General features: G+C 39.8%; 1 protein-coding gene across 1 annotated transcript; it reads right to left on the bottom strand.

The window, feature by feature from the left end:
• Positions 1-2,043: 2,043 nt before the first annotated feature.
• Positions 2,044-2,841, bottom strand: LOC149254458 (uncharacterized). The gene has a single exon (XM_089454783.1). It carries the CDS (start codon positions 2,839-2,841, stop codon positions 2,044-2,046), a length of 798 nt encoding a protein of 265 aa, XP_089310909.1.
• Positions 2,842-3,223: the final 382 nt, after the last annotated feature.

Below are 3,223 nucleotides of genomic sequence, written 5' to 3'. Positions count from 1 at the left end.
TGGAATCTAGTGGGGACATTCATCTCAACAACACCCTCTATGTTCTATGTTTGAGAAAGAGCTTCGAGAGGGAGAAATCCCATCTCCTTGATGTCTTTGTCGAGAATGGTTATAGTAGATTCTTGGGTCAGAAAGCTTTCCTCAAAGCTGCTAAGAATTCACTAACTAAAAGAGAACCAAAGGAGCGGATTCCAGGTGTCCATCTTCCGTATGTTCAGGGGACCACTGATAAGATTGCAAGAATTCTTAAAAAACATAATGTCCCCGCGACCTTTAGGCCCCTTAACACCATTCGTAAGTCCCTCAGATCAATGAAGGATCCTATCGACCCTAAGGATATGAAAGGGGTATATATTATCCCTTGTTCCTGTGGGACCCCCTATATTGGTGAGACTGGTCGCTCCATTAATCAAAGGATTAGTGAGCATGCAACTGACCTTAAACATAGGAGAACCAAGTCTTCTGCTTTAGTTGAACATGCGGAAAAAACCAAGCATCATGTGTGTATTGAGGAGGCTAGTGTGATTGCTAGAGTTTCGCAATTCCATCATCGGAAATTTAGGGAAGCCCTTGAGATTGAAAAAAGGTCGAGCAATCTCAAGAGAGAGTATGGCTGGAAGATTAGTAGTTTCTGGGTCCCAGCACTCTCTTCCTAGTCGTTTTCTTCCCTTCCTCCCCTCCCTCGTTTTTTGGCTTGTTCTTGTTATCCCGTATCCTTTGGCCTGTGTTTTTTCTTTCTTCACTTTAATCGTATGTTAATTTAACAATTAAGATAATCGATTAATTATATCAGAATATTATTTTCTTTCCAACACTTGACTTAGTCTAATAATATATTTTTATTTATAACTAACTATTATCTTAATAAAATTAATTAATTTGATATATATATATATATATATATATATATATATATATATAATAGTAAAGACCTTTAGGTAAATTCATATAAACAATTAAATTAGTTAATACCTCTAGGTTAATTTAACAATTAGATAAACAATTAATTAAATATGAATATTTAAAATCTTATTTTTCTAACACTTGACTTATTCTAATATTTAATTTATATATTTTTATTAAATAGTTAATACCTTCTTCTTTTTTTCCCTTGGAAAAGGTCGTAATTTCTATTAATGATGAGAAATTACATTCTGTAGATGTTGTAGCATATGCATATTGAGGCTGGTTGGCCTCACCATTTGTTTAGCAAAAAACAAAAATTCTAGATTCTCCACGCAGGGAGTACATTTGAAAATCTCAAAATTGAACTGTCACTTAACAGTTATAGCTATAAACCTTCAAAAGAGTAAACTGTCTCTATGGAAAGAGAACTTGCAGGACTATATGTTCAAATTAAAACAACATACATAATACTAGAAAGACAAAAAATATAAACAATGTGCTTATATCCCCTGTGGCATATGAAGATCTATGAAAGGTCTGTGATAATACTGATGGAAAGTTCCATCAATTTCTTCTTGAATTAATCAGTCCTCTTCCTGCCGGTGTGCTGCCTCCTTTGATAGGAAGTCTACCCCTGTGTTGCGCTCCCTGAAAATGTGATGACAGACAAAAATATCAAAGGATGATATAAGTTTGTGAGCCTCAGCCAAAATGTGCCTCAAAGAGAATGCAGAGCAATGAGATGTTCTATTTAACCAATTGAAAACTAGTTTGGAATCCCCAAATAGTTGGAGATGAGTGCAATGTTTTTCGAGAGCAAAATGGAGGAGGTGTTTGGTGGTGGCTAGCTCAGCATAGTTGTTTGTGCCTCTTCCCAGATTCATTTGGATTTTGTAACAATGGGATTCTCTCAGGAATAGAATGCCCCCACCCCCCACAACCCTCCTCTTGGGCTGATCCATCAAAATAAGCCCAAGGGATTGATTTATCAATATGCTCAGGTTGAATGTCCCTAGAGGGAGGGTAAGATTCTTCATCAGGTAATAGATCAAAATCTGTTATCACCCTGGATCTAATAGAGAGCCAGTGGGGTTCCTTGTGGTAAAAAATGGCTTGGTTCCTAGCTGTCCAGAAAGCCTAGCACATCAGTAACGGCATGTTCCTGTCCTTTCCCCTGTGTCCGCTGAGCCAGTTATTCCAAGCCTCAGATAAGTTTCTCCCTCGCCAGGCTTGAAGTGAGGGGTAATGAGCAGAGATGATGTTCCATTGATCTGTGATGATAGGGCAGTCAAGGAAGAGGTGTTCAGTACTTTCCTCATTGCTTCTGCAAAGGTGACACCAAAAAGGTCCGTGAAAGGATCGCTTCATCAAGTTTAGACCTGTCAGGATTTTGTTGAAAAGAATGGACCACATGAGCAAGCGCGATCTGGGAGCAGCTTTTAGTTTCCAGAGAGCTTTCCACCAAGGCTCAATATGATCTGGTTTTGCAAAGTCCATAAGCTTCAGATACCCATCCTTAGGCGAATATCTCCCATTTTTTGCAAAAGCCCACACTATTTCATCCTCTCCCTCTGATATCCGAACATGTGCTTGAGTAAGAGCCTCTGTAAAATTGTGCCAGGCCTGATGCCATTGTGCCGGAAGATGAATGTCTAGGGCCGATTTCCAGGCCTGTTGAAAAAGAGAAGTGTTTATTGGATCAGCTATATGACTGAGATGAGTATAGCCTTGATCAGATAAAAGGCCAATCACTTCAGCTGGTAGCCTATGGGCATTACCGCAACCTATCCAGGGATCAACACCGATACGAACTGCATTACCATCATGAATTCTCCACGTTAGACCATCTCGAATGAGGGAGATAGAGTTTAACACCGCCTTCCATATGATGGAGATGTTGCTGATGTTCCTATGGTCCTGCCGGATCCAATCCATCATATTTAAAGGGGAGATATACTTTGCATGAGCAACCTTTGTCCAGAGACTTTGAGACGTAATTAGCTACCAACCCAGTTTTGCGGCCAGTGCTTTGGCGAAGATGTCCAGTTTTTTTATGCCCCAACCCCCCCATTTCTTGGGCCTTGCAATAGTATCCCATTTTACCCAGGCAAAAAGGCTCCCCTATTTGTTGCCTTTCCACAAAAATCTGCTGCAAATATTTTGTAATCTAGCAAGAATACCTCTAGGGATCCATGCCAAAGTCATCCAGTACACAAGGGTCGCTTCCAGGACAGCTTTAATGAGGACAAGCCTGCCCGCTCGAGAGAGGTATCTATGGTACCATATGTTCAAACGTTTCTCAACCTTTGAGATGAGC

Source organism: Pinus tabuliformis, chromosome 7 (assembly GCF_031772625.1).
Source record: "Pinus tabuliformis cultivar Carrire ecotype Pingquan chromosome 7, CPIR1, whole genome shotgun sequence".
NCBI lineage: Eukaryota > Viridiplantae > Streptophyta > Pinopsida > Pinales > Pinaceae > Pinus > Pinus tabuliformis.
This window is presented reverse-complemented; position numbering and strand designations above follow the sequence as displayed.